A 14,666-nucleotide genomic window follows, 5' to 3' on the forward strand; every position below is an offset into this window, starting at 1 on the left:
TCCTGCCTCCCTTCCGTTCCGACAGCGCAAACCGCTGCTCCACCCAACTCACTCACGCCTGGCGCCCTGGGAATTGCTACTCTCTTTTCTTCCCCGAAGCATCCATGACCTACGACCCTGGTGTCCACCCCAACAAATATCCTGGACGTGTGACTCTCCATCGCAGACTCAAAAATCACAAGCCACCAGCACTCTGATCACGCACAAGAATTAATTTAATGGTGAAACATTAAATTATCACACGACTTTTTTCATAAAGATTAATAAATATAATTTTTTAATGCTGTACAAGAAGAGACTGGAAAACAAGCTTTCAACAAAATATGAATGAATTCATACTACCCTTTTATTCATTTGGAATTCCTCCCTCCCCCCATGCTCAAAAGCAGTGTGCACACTTGAGGTCTCTCTCTGGGTACAGTCAGCCAAAGTCGCCAGGTTCCAGGAGCCCTGGAAGCAATAACCTCACTCTGAGGCTTATGCTTTAAATGCTTTGCTCTTCAGACTCATCAACTGCTCCAGCAGTCTGGGGCATGGAGGAAACTGAACCGTTTAGGTGGCCATTGCCTATAGGAACCCTTCTCACCAAACACACAATAGGGAAAAACAAACGGGAAATGCCCCTTAAACACACACACACGCAATAAATCAATACCAACAAGCCACAAACTGGTGCCTCTCCTCTGGCAGTGCGCAGGAGGAACAAAAAGAGAAAGTGTTTCTTTTCTCCTCTTCTGAGATAAAACCCAGTTGGGTCCTGTTGTTGGAGTGGGTGGTCCCGGATCACAGTGGTGCTACCATGTACCCCTGCAGTATGTCCATGAGATCCTGAGCCCCTCTTCCCTCTGCCAGCTCCAGGGGTGTGAGCCCCCTGGTATCCCTGCGATGGAGATCAGACTCAGCAGCTAGAAAGCTGACCACAGCTGTGTGGCCCTCTTGCACTGCCAGATGGATGGGGAGCGCCCCTGTGTTATCAGGCGCGTTGACATCAGCACCATGCTCTACCAAAACCTTCAGCGTGTCAAGGAATCCAGTGCGGGCTGCATCATGGGCCGGAGTGGTGCCAGAGGCATCCTGGACATTGGGGCTGGCACCTTGCTTCAGGAGCTCCAGGGCAATGGCGGGGCTGCCAAACATCATGACCTGTGCAGGGGCAGAGTGCAGGGGGTTCTCAAGGGAGGGATTCCAGGAAAAGGCTTCAATGAAAAGAGGGGTCATTCAGAAACAGGGAACACCAGAGAAGTCCTCTGGAGAGTGAAAAAAGCCCAGGAAAAACAAGCCCCTAGAGAACAAAATCTCCTAGAAATAGGGACCCCGCCTAGCAACTGGTCACCCCCTAAGGATAAGACACCCCCCCCCAGGAAAAGCCCTCATGCAGACCTTCAAAGAACCTAAGACCCTCTCCAAGGAACCAGAAGACCACCCCACTTCAGATGTGGGAATCACCAGAAACTTATAAATCTCCCTCCAGGAAATTGGTCTTATAAAATGAGAACTGCCCTCCCCCGAAGAAGATAGTCCCCTCAAGGGAAAGGAGATGCCCAAGGAACCTGAAACCCCTTCTCCAATGAATAGCCCCTCTCATATAATTGGAATGCTCCCCTCAAGAAATGGGGTTCCCCACTAAAATGACTCCCAGGGAATAGGATACTACCATGCAATCTGCAACTGTTACCCTAGTGGGACCCCCCCCCATAATATACCAGGAATCTGAAAAAACCAAGATCACACCCCTCCCCCAAGAAACTGGGTACATATCAGAGAACCCAATAGACAATAAGAACACCCTGGAGACATGAATCCCTCCTTCCAGCGATTGGATAGCTCCCCTCCAGCGCCCTTATAGAAGCCCGAAGAAACCAGAGCCATCCCCATGAAGCTGGTATCCAAAGAATAAGGACCTTCCCAGGAAAACTGAATCCCCAGAGTCCAAAGAACAAGGAATCCTCCAGAGATGGAAAGCCTTCCCTTCCCCCATCCTAGCCCCATTCACCACCCATATACGAAAGGGGACATCAGGGAGCAACGTCAGCCCAAAAATGGAGGACTGGATCTCAGCTGGCCACCACCGGGGCCAGGAGACTTTAGGGAAGGGGTCTAGGATCTCCCGGCTCTGCTTCCCCGACCTTGCTGCCGGACAGGCTAGCCTCACCTGCAGCGCCGTCTTGCCGAAGCGGTTCAGGGCGTCAGGGTGCACCAGCTCACGATGCAGAAGGCGGCGCACCTCCTGCACGTCTCCCCGGGCCGCGGCCCCGCTTAGCCGGTCGCCGGCGTGGACCTCCTCCAGCAGCATGTCGACACTGACGGCCTGAGAAGCCCCCCCGCCCCACCCCGGCACGGTCAGGGCGGGGGAAATCGCCGATACTGGCCCAAACAGCCCTCCCACTGAGTGCCCAGCCTTCGAGAAGCTGCCGGCCGGGCCAGCGAGTCCCGGGCTCCAGCACGACCCCCACCTTCCCGGCCAGCTCCTCCCCTCTGTCAGCCGGCAGGTTGCAAGGGGCTGGGAATACGGCCCAACCCTCCACTGCCCGCAGGGGGCCCGGTCTCCGCCCAACTCACTCTCCCTCCTCCTCTACGGGCGGGGTCTCTAGTTGAGCAGACAACACCGACGCGGCTGCCGAGCTGTCCGCCAGGGGGCGGAAACAGCACGCTCTAGGCCCCTCCCCCGAACGCGGCGGATTTGTTTTCTTACGAACTCGATACTTTGTAGCCCTGTTGCGTAGCCTGCTCCCGACCCTGCGGCGCCCAGCCCACATGTTCAGTGCAGCCAATGGCTACTCGTCGCCGAGGGAGGTTTGCGCTCCGCCGTGGGCGGCATCGCTCGTGATTGGCCGAGCCGTGGCAATTGGTGGACCGCCGGAAATGGCGGGGTTTTCGGTTTTTCAAATGCGCCTGGCGGGCGGGAGAGCGGGTCCGTTTAACTGACCCGGGATAGAAAGGTCAGGGGTAGTGTAGCGCGGGCTGCTCCAGGACTTCGGCACCTCAGTGGGGGAAGGGAGGTAGGGCGGGGGCTGCCCAGTCCAAGTTTCCACCATTCAACCACGCGGTAAGAATTTATTCGTCTTTACAGAGCGTGGAGCGTTTTATTTCATTCATTCACTCACCACAAGCACAGGAACTGATCCCAGCGCTAGGGAGCGCATATTCAAGCACCTAAATAATTAAGGATAGCGATAAGCACCGTGAAAAAAAATAAAACGGGGAAATGAGGGTGGGTGAGGAAGGAATATCGTTCTGGCTCAGATTGAGCCAGCCCTAGCATAGCGAATGCAAAGGCGAGGAGGAACGTACACGTGGTTGAGCCTGGGAGATGGCTCTTACGGGGGCCTTAATTCAAACATTTACTGAGCACCTACTGTGCACTAAGCCCTCAGCTGGAGAGCGAGCCTACCGTTTAGGGCAGGCGAGGACAATAATTAAATCTTTTCAGAGCGGTAAATGATAAGGACCTGATAAAACGGGATAAATGATTGTCTATTGGGAAAGGAAAGCTGTTGGAATAGAGGTCAGGGAGGGCCACGCTGAGTTGGTGGCATTGATTTGAGACCTAAAGGTACTGACGGGAAGGAGCGGTGGGGATATCTAAGGAAAAGTGTGCCAGGTTAAGGGCACTACAGATGCAAAGACCCTGAGGTGGGAGCGTGCCTAGTGCATGCAGGAACAGCGAGGAGGTGAGGGCAGGTAGGCGGCGAGATGCGTAGTGCAGATCAGACTAGGCTGGTGGGTTGCCAAGAGGACTTAACTTTTAACCAGATGGGAAGCATGGGAGGGTTCTGAGTAAAAACGTCAGGGTCTGACTTAGACGTTAACAGGCTCCTTCTGGCGGCTTTGAGGGGAACTGACTGAGGACGGAGGTGGAGGCAGCTGGGCTAGCTTAGGTAAACTTTGACATCAGCTGATGGATGGATATGTGTTGCCCACTCACATCCCACAATTCAGGGACGCCCCTGGCATCCCTGGTCCCCACCAAGAAGCACATTCACAGTGGCTAAATTCGTCGTTTTAATGCCATCCTAAAATGCAGAGGAGTGGGCCAAAGAGGCCTCTGGGCTCAGCAGCTGTGAAGGAGGAGGGGCCCCCACATCCCCTAAGGCAAGTCACTGCAAGAAGGCACTCCTGAAAGGGTTTGCAAGCCCTTTCTCTCCAAATAAAAGTGGAAGAGGAGGAGCTGGGAGGCAGAAGGAAGGGGGAGACCATCCCTCCCAGTCTATGGGTAGAGAACAAGACTGGGGTGGGGCAGGTGCTGCGAGCAGGAAGCAAGAAACTGCTAAGCCAACAGGGAGCCTGCTCAAACACACCTTCCCCACCTTCCTTCCCTCTCTAATCTCTGCAGTCAGGGCCTGTAGCAAGGGAGACCCATGTTCAAGCCCCTACCTCATCTCCCTTCTAGCTCGTACGAAGTTGATAATCTGCAAGAAAAAAATGAGCAGGGACATTCTCAGAACTGGAGAAATGGCACAGAGGCAGTTTCCCCAATTTTCCCCCAGCCCCAGTGCTCATGATCAACTCTGCTAGACTAAGGGTGGCGTCAAACATAGGGACTGTACCCATAGTAATAAGCCTGTGTCCGGGCAGCAGATGGGAGTGCTATATGTTCATAGCACCCAGGAACTGGCAATTGCCCCCATTTTAAGGATAGGCAAACCAATGTCCAGGATGGCACGGTGACAAAGATGGGGTACGCCTGTTGAGTTTTGGAGCCCTCCAGGTGAGAATCAACGCTTCAAGACCATCCCCATCATTTCCTTGACCCCATTGTCCCAGGGAGCTGGGCTGCCTTACCACCACTCTGAGTGATGTAGCGGACCCAGGGTAGGGCCTGGTACCCACTTTTCTCGATGATCTTCATGTATCGGACCTAGAAGGAAATAAAAGAAGGTAGCCCAGGCTCGGGGCCAGAGACCTTGCTGGGGCTGGGGGAATATATGTGACACATCTTGGAGGAATAAGATGGCACAGGCTGGGAGTAATGATGTGACATGACTTGGGGCAAAGATGTAGCATGGACAGAAGGAGTGGGGGAAAAGAAGGTGGTCCAGAAAGAGGTGGCACAGTGTTAGGAAATAGACACAACACAATTTTGGGGTGATGAGGTGGCATAGCCTGAGGGAAAGGTCAACCGCTTATGGATGGGAGAGGGACAAAGTGAACAGGCTAGTGGGGAATAAGGTGGTACAGAGTAAAGGGAGAGGGAGAGGAGACCCAGGCTGGGAGCAGAAGAGGCAGCACTGTTCTGGGGAAAAGACAAGGTTGACTACAGAGGAGAGGTGACCCAGGCCAGGGAACAGAGGTGATCTGAGACAAAAGATAGCAGAGAAGGGAACTTACTGAAGTCAAAGAGAAGAGACACCCTGCCCACTTCCCTCACCTGAATCCCAGAGACGGTGAAATAAGGGATCTCAAACTTGACCCCAATGGGTGGTCGGCCCTCTTCCTCCTCTTTCTCCACACTGGGGAGGCCAAAGTGGGCACGCATCAGGTACTCCTTGCCCCCCTAAAGGCATATGGGAGCATCAGACACTCTGAGAGACCCCTAATCACCTCAGACCATCCTCACAACAGACCCTGGAGCAGGCTCAGCTCTCAGCCCATTTTACAGACAAGAAAGGCTCCTGGCCAAGACTCACAGCCAAAGCTTTTGACTGCATAGCCTGGTTGGAGGGTGCGTGGGGGCTTCTTATCACCATCTCCCATTTTTCAGCCCTTGATGAACCCCCACTCCCAGATTCTAGGGACAGACCAAATCCTCCATGGGTCCAAGGATGCGGGTAACACAATCCTGCCTATTTCAGATGGATAAACTGAGGCTCCATGGGTGGAAGAGGGCTTCCCAAGACCATCATGGCCACCCAGCTTAGAGAGGCAAGAGTGGAATGGGAATCTGAACCCAAGGCTGGTTTCCTCCAGACCTGGGGATCCCAGCTTAACCACCACACTGGCCTGGTGTCTGGCTTTATTACCCACCCAAGGACAACCATATGCAGGCAGATGTGGGTCTCTGATTGGTTCTCCACCTGGCCCTCAAGAAGTCGGAGTGGGTCCCCCCAATTCCCACCCTTCTCCAGTGCTCACCGGGAAAGACTTAATACTCCAAATCACAATGTTCTTCTCGGGCACGTACTTGGCACTGCCCACACTGGTCTTGAAGCGTGGGGAGTCAGCATCGCTGGGTACCGGCACAGATATCTCCACACCATTGGCCACTGACTGCTTCTTAAACTGTCCCTTGGCCTGTTGGGGGGAAAGAGCGTGTGGCAGAAAGAATTTGCTTGTGGATTCTGCAATTATTCACCGAACCCTTCCCATGCACTCATTGGCAGCCTCCACAACCCTGAAGTGGGACCACTGTCCTTCCTAACTTGCAGATGAGGAAAACAGAGGCACAGAGAAGTAAAGACATTTGCCTGCAGACACAGAGCCAACAGGTGGGGTCCAAACACATAAGACTCCAGAGGCTCTATACCCTTGGGGCCTTCCATTTGGAAAATGTCATACACCTTTGCCTGGTTCAAAATGACACCGCTGGACCCATCACAGAGGTGTTTTCATTTGATAGGGGTCATTTTTAAAAAAAATATTTTATTTATTTATTTTTAGAGAGAAGGAAAGGAAGGAAGAAAGAGGGGAGAGAAACACTGATGTGCAAGAGATATATTGATTGGTTGCCTCTCACATGCCCCCAACTGGGGACCTGACCGACAACCCAGGCATGTGTCCTGACTGGGAATCAAACTGGTGATACTTTGGTTCGCAGGATGGCGCTCAATCCACTGAGCCACAGCAGCCAGGTCTGATTGGGGTCATTTACTGAGCCCCTGCCATGTGCCAAGCACTCAATTCTCAATTATTCTCTAAAGCAGGATCTATTCCTAAGGCCCATTTTCCAGGAGACTAAGACACAGAGAGAAAGAACACTTTGCCCAAGTCTCATAGCTGGTAACTGGCACAGTAGGGATTCAAACGGAGCCTGCATCCTCAGCCATTACATGCCCTCCTTATAGATAAATGGAGAAGTTACACTATATTTATATCCAGAGCTGTGTGACACAGGATGACAAGCTTTTAACACAAGGATTCTAAGTGTTCCATGTGTGGTAGCTAACATTATAATTACTGCTATTATTTATTTATTTGGGGAGGGATAGTTGTGAGGTGGGATCTAGGGCAGAGGGCCTGGAGATCAATGGTGAGGGAGGGCATTTTTTTAATGGAAGGCACCAACTTTAATAGCCCCTTTTCCTTTCTTGCCTGCAGAAATGGGGACATTAAGGAGCATCAAGACCCTCACTGTGCAACTCACCTCCCCTAAAACCTCAAGACCAGGCAACAAAGTCAAATTTGAGAACACGGACTCTTGAGGCACCAACTTTAATAGCCCCTTTCCCTTTTTTGCCTGCAGAAATGGGGACATTAAGGAGCATCAAGACCCTCACTGTGCAACTCAGCTCCCCTAAAACCTCAAGACCAGGCAACAAAGTCAAATTTAATAACATGGACTCTTGAGTCAGGTGGACCCAGGTTCAATGTGGGGGAGCCCCCTTCTTAGCTGAGTGACATCTTAATCCCCTGGGCCTCAGTTTCTCACCTGTAAAAGAGGGCTAAACTATAAGCTCTGGAGAAGTTCTTGCATGGGACACCAGAACACATGCAGAGCTGTTTGTGGCAATAGGAACCAGAATGGCCAAGAACTGAAAACAACCCATGCGAGAGAATGGAGAGATATAGAAGATTTCCATGGTGGAATATTCTGCAGCTATAGAAATGGATGCACTAAGCTATGATACCCAGAATTCATCTTAAAATCAATGTTACATGAACACAGTAAATTATACACAAAATCATATAGCCTGAGTCCACTGATATGAGGGTGAGAAACTAGCAGAATGAAATATTTGTGGCTATACATGTGGGTGGCAAAATTACAAAGAAAAGCAAAGAAATCACTTACAAAAAATTTAAGATTGAGTCCTGGCCAGGTGGCTCAGTTGGTTGGAGCACTGTCCCATACACCAAAGAGTTGTGGGTTCAATTCCCAGTCAGGGCACATACCTAGGTTGCAGGTTCCATTCCCCATTGGGGAGTATATGGGAGACAACTGATTGATGTTTTTCTCTCACATCAATGTTTCTCCCTCTCTCTCCCTTCCTCGCTCTCTAAAATCAATAAACATATCCTCAGGTGAAGATTTTTTTAAAAATTCAAGATCATGATTATGTCTGGGTAAGGGGAGAGTAGGAATTAGGTGAGTGGGGTAGGGACATATGGGAATTCAGAGGCTCTGGTCAAGTACATTTGAATAAGCTGGGTAGTTAATTATTCTTAAAATCATATAAATATTGTATAGATATATTTATTACAAAATTAAATTAAACTTGTAAGTAAAACAGATCATATATCAGATGATGATAATAGGAGAAAAAATAGAACAAAGAAGGGAGGTGGGGAATTCTGAGGGGGGTATAATTCTAAATACATAAATCAGGGAAGGCCTCTTTGAGGAGGTGACATTTAAGCAAAGAGCTTAAGGAGATGAAAAAAAGGAGTCATACATACGTCTGGGTGAGTGGGAGCAGAGTGATCCAGGGAAAGGGAACAGCCAGAGCAAAGGACCTACACAGGTGGGAGGACTGGTTCCTGACATGTTTGGGTACCAGCCAGCAGACCAGTGTGGCTGGAGGAAAATGAACCAGGAGGAAGGTGGGAGATGAGGTTAGATTGGTGAGGGGGTGGGAGGGGCAGATCAAGCACTGTGAGCAACTGTTTCTCCATCCCACCTGTTCCACGCACCTTGACCATGATCTCTACACGGCTGTGTGAGAACTTCTCAATGACAGACTCAATCCAGATCAGCGGCTTGACCTGCAGACAGAGGAAAGGGAAGTTCTGGAAGGCCCTGGGGTCAACTCTCCTCCCCTGCCATGGGGCTGACCCGGCCTCACCTGGGTGCTGAGGCGGTAGGACATGAGCTCGAAGTCGCCATCCGGTGGGATAAAGGAAATGGTGCGGTCATTGTCAAAACGAGAGAGTCGCACACACTGGTGAAATTTCACATCTTCCAGTTCCACAGATTTGTTCTTGCTCCCTGAAACTCGGAGACAAGCATGCAGGATGACCCTGGAGGCCGGGGTAGGATCCCTACCCCTACCTTAATCATCTACTGCTATCATCACCCTCATTTTACAGATAAGAAAACTGAGGCCCAGAGTGGATGAGTAACTTGCCCAGTCACCCAGTTGGCTCTGTCAGGCTTTTAAATACAATGCTATTATGTCTCCTAGGATAGTCTAGAATGTCAGTTCCATGAGGGCTAGGATTTGTCTTTTTCTTCACTGTCTTGTCCTTGCGCCTGGTACTAATAAAACATCATTTGCTCAGTGAATCAGCAGCTGTAGTGTTGTATATAACCAGCAGAGGGGGCACGAGTGCCTATTTCAGAACGGGCTGCAATTCTCTGGGGCCCCAGATGCAGAGGGGTCTCCATCTCCCACATGACACTTACGGCCAGTGAGCTCAAAGAGCACTCGGTCGTTGAGGCCAAGCCGCAGCTCTGGCATTCCTGACAGAAACACCTTGAGCTTGATGGTGCCCACAATCTCGCTCAGCAGGACACTGCCATTGGCATTGACCTGAGGATGCACACATGGTAATGGGGGGGTCAGCAGACACAGGGTCCTTTCTCCTGCCCCCAAACTGTGGAAGGGGCAGAGTTGAGGTGTGGGAGCTCACCAGCAGGTTGACAGATTCTATGACGTCGATGAAGACCTCATTTTTCTTGTACTTGATGCCCTCAGAGCGCCAGGACACAGCATTGGTGACAGTGGGTGGCACCCGTGACTTGCCTGTCTCCAGCTTGTTGCCCTGCTGCGTGATGTACCTGGAATGATGCCAGGGAGTATAAGCAGGTGGACCCAGGGACACTTCCCTGGCCCTCCTCAACTTCTGTCCACCATGACCTGCCCTGTGGCTGCTCCAATGCCCCACTCACTCCTGCAAAATCTTGCTGTCAGTGGTCTGGGGGAAGCCGAAGTCCATGAGCTCATCCAGCAGCTCGTAAACAATGACAAAATTGTCCCGGATGCTCTCCTCCTCCAGCTCCTTGAAGTATTCAGAGAATACCTGGGGGTGCAGGGAACAGCCACACACAGAGATGTAGCTGGTGTAGCCATAGGCTGGGTCCCCACTAATCCAGCCATCCATCCAACAAGCAATTATTGAGTGCCTGCTGCATACCAATGCTGGGACATTAATGGTGAACAGAACCCAGAGAAAGTCCCTGCCTTCAGGGAAAAGTATAGTGGGGGAAATGAACTGGTAACAGAACCAATATAATCCAACTTGTTGAATGCAATCATGAGGAAAACACCAGGAAAGTAGGAGCCCAGAGGTAGGGAGGTTCAGGAAACTTCCCAGAAAAGAAATTACAACTGTTTGTTTGTTTTTGTGGGCCATGAATCCTGCGTATCCGATGATGTTTATGGACCCACCTCAGAATAAAGTTTGTAAATGCTTAAAGTAAAATACACGGTATAACAAAGGAAATCTGTTATACAGAAATATGACTAAGATCATGGACTTTCTGGATTCTAACCCCCTCAAAGTTTGGGGACCCAAAGTTAAGAGCTCTTGGGAATTAGTAGGCAAAAGCACAGAAAAGAACCTGTTATCATTAACATTTTAGCTACACTCCACCACTCATTCTGCTCCAACCTCATTGGCCTTTCTATTCCTACCCCAAGGCCTTTGCATATGTTGTCCCCTCTGCCTGGAATATTCTTCCTTCAGCTTGCCTCACAGAGGGCTGCTTATCATTCAGGCTTTAGCTCAAGTGTCACCTCCTCAATCAAGTCACTCCCCACCACCATGAGTATCATGCTGTGGTGAGACTAGTATCTCAGTCACCGATTTTATCTCTTTTATGCCCTTTAACTCCTCAGGACAGACAGGGACCTGTCTAGTGCATAGCTGTGTCTTCTCTTTGCCTGGCAGAGATGAGACAAATCAATAAATATTTCTTGTTTGTTGAAAAGTATTGACTGAACACTTTCTTAGTCATTGAGAATGGCATATGGTAAGAGCGCAATAAATTATAGGATTTTATAACATTAGTGATAATGCTAGCAATAATACCAAACTTTTATTGAGCACTTAGTGTATACTGACCATTGTTTTAGGCATTTTAGAGGTATGAGTTTTATTAATTTGAACAACCCCGAGGTAGAACTTGCTGTAAGCCCCAGTTTAGAGGTACAGAGAGAAGTGACTTGCTCAAGGTCACATAGCCAGGGGAAGCTGAGATTGGAACCCAGTTCACTCTAGCTCAGATTTGAGCAGCTGTACCCTATCGGAGACCCCCTTGGTCCCTGCCCAATGGAGGACAGCCAGTGAGAACACAGAGTGATGGGGCTTTGATGGAGGCACCTTCAGGGAGGTTAAGCAGAGCTTCTTAGAAAAGATGGATCCTGAAAGAGGTGGACAAGACAGGTGGACAAACAGACCAGCTGAATAATGGGAGGCCAAGACCTACCTCTACTGTCTTATAGAGGAAGGAGTACACGAGTGAGGCATTAGCGTTCTTCAGCGTGGTGGCCACCACTGTGTGCAGCAAGGTTAAGGAAAAGGTGCCATTTGGAAGAGCTCAAATGGAGCACAGACCCTGAGCCCCCACCCTGTCTCCCACCCCTGCCCCCATCTCTGCCCATCCCCACCCCCCAGCCTGAGCCCCCACAGATGTGCTGTGCAACTCCTATCTTCAGCCCACCCTCTCTGGGCCTGAGCTGCCACCACCCCAGACCCCCCACGGGCTTCCACCAGTAGCTGGATACAGTAGAGGTTGCTGTGTTTGATCCACAGGAAGTGAACTCGGCCATGGCTCAGCAGTGGGGCCAGGTTGCCCTCCTCCTCCCGCTGCATGAGCAGAGGCATAAAGTGCTCTATCTCGCTCATGGCTACATCACCCTTGTAGTTGCGACTGATCAGGGGCTAAGGGTGGGCAGAAAAGGCCTGGTCACTATTGGGATCTGGGGACCCTCCACCAGGGGGCATCAAAGTGCCTGGTTCTGACCCTACTTCCTGGCCCAGATGCCTGGCCAAGGCTCTGCCTCTCTGCACCTCAGTTTCCTCCTGTGAAATGGACATGTGATAATAACAGCTAACATGTCTAGAGCCTTCACATGGTCTACCAAAGAGTGAATGTTTGACACTCACCCTCCCAGGAGCATGCCCACGCCTTTCTTCTGCAACAGGCATGCATTTCCCATGAGACTTGCAACCAGGGTAGCAGTGGGGAACAGCAGCTCGTCCTGGGCTTACCCCCTGATCCTGTCTCTAAGGCCTCCTTTTTTCTGATTTTTCAGTGAGCCAATAGCAGCCCTACCTAGGCTCATTTCTTTCCCATAATGTTTCTAGAGAGCCAAAGCAGAGCACCACCTAGGTTCTCTTCTGTTGCTTCTTCTATCCTAAGCCCTTCCTTGTTTCACTGTCCCCAGCTTACATAATGTACTCTCAAAATAAAAAAATAAAGTAAAAAAGGACTGGATGTTTTTCTTGCTGATTTAGTTCTCACCACAACCTTGTGAGGTAGCTGTCATTGTCACCTCCATTTTACATATGGGGAAACTGAGGAAGAAACTGTGTTAATAATAAGTGGGAAATCAAGAATTGAACCAAGTGCCGTGGCTCCAGAAGTCCTGCTCTTGCCCAGGGTTTCATACCCACCAAATTGGCAAGGTAAGGATAATGAAAGGTAAGAGGGAAGGAAGGAAGGAAGGAAAGAAGGAAAGGAGGGAGGGAGGAAAGAAAGAAGGAAGAAAAGAAAGTTTATGCTAAAAAGAGGGAGGAGAAAAGAAAAAAGATTATGTCTATATGTATATTTTAGCTAATATAGCTCTGCCTGGCAGGTAGTAAGCAGTCAATAATACTAGTACCTGCTTTGTAAGGTGATTTAGTCCAGTGTTTAGAACCGGGAAGGCAAACACTTTAGCTCTCATTATTATTATTATCATTAGGAATATTATTTTCCCCATCACTCTTATTATTGCTACTGAATAACAAGATGAATTAAAGGGATAAGGCAGCCCCAAAGGGGAATTAGGGTCCCCCAGCCCGCCGCCTTCCCCAAATATTAATACTGTAGATGAGAATGTTGATAGAAATAAAAATTTCAGTTGATCGACCACCTAATGTTTGCACTAGGGCACTGCGCTAAGTGGTTTACCACCAGCTTTGGGTTGAACTCGTTGTTATGGGGTGGGGACCTCTGCTGTTCCCATTCTTACGTGCAGTGAGTGAGACTAAGTCTCAGAGAGGCGAAGCCCCTTGCCTCAGGGACGCCGCTAGTGAAGAGTGGAAGTGGGCTTGGACCTGGAATTCCCCGGGATTGGGGGAGGGGGGTGTTCCCGCGCCCTCAGGGCGATCTGGGGCTTCGCGGCCTGCGAGGAAGGGCTGTCCTTAAGTCCAGGGGAGAGCAACCTCACCTGTCCGTCCCCCACCTCCACGCCCAGCCTCACCTTGCCCTTGACGTCGAGGATGAAGACAGCCGAGGCAGACATGGTGGCAGCCAGCTGACCGGGAGGCCGGGAGGGAGGGCAGGAGACGACGTTGGCGCCGCTTCCTTCTTCCTGCGGAAGCGCCCGGGCTCAGGTGAGCGCCCAGGTGAGCGCCTCTTAAAGGGATGGCCGCCAGGTGAGCGGCGCTGTCAGCAGAGAAGACGCTGCAGGGAATGGAAGGGGCAGGACTTTGGACCAGAAAGCTACCCCACCTCACTTTCCCTTCGCAGCCAGGAGACCCCAGACCTACCGTCCGTCCGTCCGTTCATCTATCCATCCATCCATCTATCCACCCTGTCTTCCACACTCATGTCAGCCCCAATGGACAGGGACTTTGTCCTGTTCATGTTTGTGTCTCTGGTGCCCAGCACTGAGTGCTCAATAATATTTTTCCAAATCATTAATTCTTTCCCTCGTTCATACAATAAGTATTTATAAGTTATTCTTTCACGCAAATATTTACTCACTAGTAAATTCTTTCAATGACAAGAATTGTGGATTGCACTCTGAGTAGGACAAATGTAGCTGTTTTTATTATTATTCCTAATGTTACTCTTATTCACTCAAAAAATATCTGTAAGAAGTGCTTGCTTCGGCAGCACATATACCAAAAAATATTTATAAGCTCCTACTACGTGATATTAAGATGTTGATAGAATGTTCAAGAAATAAGTGGTTATTATTATTACTATAATTTTTTTCAAGATTTTATTTATTTATTTTTAGAGAGAGGGAAAGGGAGGAAGAAAGAGAGGGAGAGAAACGTCAATATGTGGTTGCCTCTCACACACCCCCAGCTGGGGACTGGGCTGCAACCCAGGCATGTGCCCTGACTGGGAATCGAACCAGCAATCGTTTGGTTCACAGGCCAGCACTCAATCCCCTGAGCCATACCAGCCAGGGCATGACTATAATTTTTTAAAACATAAAGTCTTTATTTATCGATTTGAGAGAGAGAGAGAGAAAGGGAGAAGGAGACAGAGAAACATCTATTTGTTGTTTCCCTATTTATGCATTCATTTGTTGATTCTTGTATGTGCCCTGGCCTGACCAGGGATCAAACCTACAACCTTGTAGTATTCAGAGGACATTCTAACCAACTGAGCTACCTGGCCAGGGCCT

At 50.0% G+C, this 14,666-nt stretch overlaps 2 protein-coding genes across 5 annotated transcripts; both read right to left on the reverse strand.

Moving 5' to 3' along the window:
• Positions 1-328: 328 nt before the first annotated feature.
• On the reverse strand, positions 329-3,916 carry CDKN2D (cyclin dependent kinase inhibitor 2D). Its single transcript, XM_090289570.1, has 3 exons — positions 2,560-3,916; positions 2,153-2,308; positions 329-1,143 (listed from the first exon to the last, which is right to left on the reverse strand). The coding sequence occupies exons 2-3, from the start codon at positions 2,291-2,293 to the stop codon at positions 784-786; spliced, it is 501 nt and encodes a 166-aa protein (XP_090145696.1). The 5' UTR covers positions 2,294-2,308; positions 2,560-3,916; the 3' UTR covers positions 329-783.
• Positions 3,917-3,989: 73 nt separating this feature from the next.
• Positions 3,990-13,615, reverse strand: AP1M2 (adaptor related protein complex 1 subunit mu 2). 4 transcript variants are annotated; one of them, XM_090289566.1, is made up of 12 exons: positions 13,506-13,611; positions 11,823-11,979; positions 11,525-11,592; positions 9,986-10,116; positions 9,727-9,874; positions 9,500-9,626; positions 8,940-9,088; positions 8,788-8,859; positions 6,073-6,231; positions 5,369-5,494; positions 4,783-4,858; positions 3,990-4,409 (listed from the first exon to the last, which is right to left on the reverse strand). In XM_090289566.1, the coding sequence occupies exons 1-12, from the start codon at positions 13,545-13,547 to the stop codon at positions 4,387-4,389; spliced, it is 1,278 nt and encodes a 425-aa protein (XP_090145692.1). In that variant the 5' UTR covers positions 13,548-13,611; the 3' UTR covers positions 3,990-4,386. The 4 variants fall into 4 exon arrangements, with proteins under 4 accessions (XP_090145692.1, XP_090145693.1, XP_090145694.1 ...); XM_090289567.1 differs by having other exon boundaries at positions 8,940-9,082; positions 13,506-13,610; XM_090289568.1 differs by lacking the exons at positions 11,525-11,592; positions 11,823-11,979 and having other exon boundaries at positions 13,506-13,610.
• Between the last annotated feature and the right edge of the window lie 1,051 nt (positions 13,616-14,666).

This window comes from Furipterus horrens, unplaced genomic scaffold, assembly GCF_987537825.1.
Source record: "Furipterus horrens unplaced genomic scaffold, mFurHor1.1.pri manual_scaffold_10, whole genome shotgun sequence".
NCBI classification, from domain to species: Eukaryota; Metazoa; Chordata; class Mammalia; order Chiroptera; family Furipteridae; genus Furipterus; species Furipterus horrens.

Excerpts from the sequence above, each read along its gene's own strand:
- AP1M2 (XM_090289566.1), bottom strand. The coding sequence starts at position 13,547 with ATGTCTGCCTCGGCTGTCTTCATCCTCGACGTCAAGGGCAAG. Across the intron at positions 10,117-11,524 it reads TCCTCTATAAGACAGTAGAG|GTATTCTCTGAATACTTCAA; the intron begins GTAGGTCTTGGC and ends CTGCACCCCCAG. Across the intron at positions 4,859-5,368 it reads TCACCGTCTCTGGGATTCAG|GTCCGATACATGAAGATCAT; the intron begins GTGAGGGAAGTG and ends ATTTCCTTCTAG.
- CDKN2D (XM_090289570.1), bottom strand. The coding sequence starts at position 2,293 with ATGCTGCTGGAGGAGGTCCACGCCGGCGACCGGCTAAGCGGGGCCGCG. Across the intron at positions 1,144-2,152 it reads TCGGCAAGACGGCGCTGCAG|GTCATGATGTTTGGCAGCCC; the intron begins GTGAGGCTAGCC and ends GCCCCTGCACAG.